Genomic DNA, 1,957 nt, shown 5'->3' on the forward strand with positions numbered 1-1,957 from the left:
CCTCAACAACTATAAAGCACAGTTCTGCCAAAAGGAACATGGCCAAATTTGTTCATTTTTACAACGTCATAATGTTTCAGATGAAAACACAGCCTGCCAAAAATGTCAAATGAAAGGATAACAAAGAAATGAGCAGCATCTTTAGACTTGAATTTGAATGCATCAACTCGCCATCTGTCAACCAGTTGTGAAGTAATGATCCTAGAGAAGCCCTGCAAACATGAGCAAGTTTTATCCCCACATCTATCAGCTCCATCAATCTCCACTCTCAGGACCGCAGCAGTAATTACGCTCTGTCTGTGGAACACCTACAGGAATGGCATTTGCCACGGCAAACAGAACTCTGCCCATGAAGGGTCATTTCAGCAGACTTGCATTTGCTCACAGAGGCAATGGGGATTGGGGGGAGGAAGGGTGGGTGGGGTGGTAGGTGGGGAGGTCTCTTTCCTCACACTTGGATTGGAAACTGGACAGAGGAGGTTAATCTCTAGAGGCCAGACATCCAAACAACCTTCCATTTCCTCCCACTTGGTCTCAGAAACAAGATTACAATTTTGGACCTAGACTAAGCCCCCACCCCTTCCCGTCCCGCCTCTGCACCACCACCTCAGAAGTTACAGTCTTAGCTCTGGAGCAACTGCTGGGTGCGTCCTCCCAGACGGAGAAGCACACCGGGCGCCCATTAGGTAGCCGAACAGTGGGCTGGGACTCTGCCACTAGCTCTGCGACTCCACCAGCTGCCAGCCGGCTCGCGGGAGACCCACCCCTCCCAAGCCAGTCTTCGCCCCCGCCTGGAGCAGCAGCTGATTTACGCAGCTCAGCCCAGATACTGCCTCCGCTTCTTTCTCTCCGGCGGTGGGAGGGCAGAAGTGGCATAGATGGGGAGCAGGAAAGAACCAAAACAGTCCCGGTTCCCAAGAGCAACACACACACACACACACACACACACACACACACACACACACACACACACACACACACACACACACACCACGGATGCGCCAAGCTCCCCAGGTTCCATGCCAAGTGGGAAACAAGAAGGAAGGGGGTAGAGGAGAGGCCCAGAGTTACTAGGAGAGACATTCGCAGGAGGGCAAGAGATGCCTCAGAAACTGCGAAAGTGAGAAAGTCCCAGACCCCCTCCACGTCCCCAAGTCTGGGCTCTCCTGCCAGCAACCGGGTTCCCTCCTTTCCAGCGGGGCTCTGAGGGCGGGGAGGAGAGCTGGAGCCGAGCTTCCCCCGGGCTGCCCTCCCCGGCCTGGCCCAGGGCCCGGAACCCGGCCCCGCTTCAGCTCCGGCTTGGGAAGGCTGCCAGGCAAGGACAACTTGCCAAAGGACCCCAGGTGAGCAAGAGGGCAGGCGAGGAGCAGCTCGTACGCCCCGGACCGGGCTGCTCACGTCTCCCTAGGTCGACACACCCCCGTTATCCCCCTCCCCCGACATCACACACACACAGAGATCCGGAGACACACGCGCGCTCACCCCTCCCACTATCCCAGGTCCATCGATTAAAACACTAGTTGATTTCTTCCTGTTTTTTTTTTTTTTTCTAAAAAAGTACAGCAACTCTTCTCAGGAGTCGCCGGAGCAAAGAAAGTCTGTCCGCAGGCTTCTTACTATAGTTTCCTGGGAATTAAGAAATCGGGCGGTCCCTAGTGAAAACCCGACCGACACCCCCAGGGGGCAAAAGGGGCCGCACTCCTTCCCCACCCCTGCGCCGCTCACCTCCTTAAGTTCCTTGGCCACGTCCTTCAGGTCGCCCAGGACTAACTCCAGATCCTCCACGATGATCTTGATCTGTTCCTTCACCTTGGTCTTGGAGCCTGCTGGCGGTCCCTCGGCGAGAGAGGACGAGGAGGGGGTCCCCTTGGGCTTGGAGGACATTCTTTGGGGCCAAACGAGGCAGGTCAGCGGAGGCGGGCAAGCGGAGGCTGCTGCGCGCCCCCGTCCCTGGCGC

The 1,957-nt window shown here is 56.5% G+C and overlaps 1 protein-coding gene across 3 annotated transcripts in view; it reads right to left on the reverse strand.

Annotated features, from left to right (window-relative positions):
• PRR16 (proline rich 16) overlaps positions 1–1,951 on the reverse strand; it is a 216,596-nt gene extending 214,645 nt beyond the window's left edge. For 2 of the 3 annotated variants that reach the window (XM_006755252.2, XM_015558440.1), the window contains exon 1: positions 1,726–1,951. In XM_006755252.2, the coding sequence (XP_006755315.1) occupies positions 1,726–1,884 (159 nt within the window). In that variant the 5' untranslated portion in view covers positions 1,885–1,951. The remainder of the gene's footprint in view (positions 1–1,725) is intronic. The other variant, XM_015558441.1, reaches the window with a different exon arrangement.
• Between the last annotated feature and the right edge of the window lie 6 nt (positions 1,952–1,957).

Source organism: Myotis davidii, unplaced genomic scaffold, assembly GCF_000327345.1.
Source record: "Myotis davidii unplaced genomic scaffold, ASM32734v1 scaffold130, whole genome shotgun sequence".
Taxonomy (NCBI): domain Eukaryota; kingdom Metazoa; phylum Chordata; class Mammalia; order Chiroptera; family Vespertilionidae; genus Myotis; species Myotis davidii.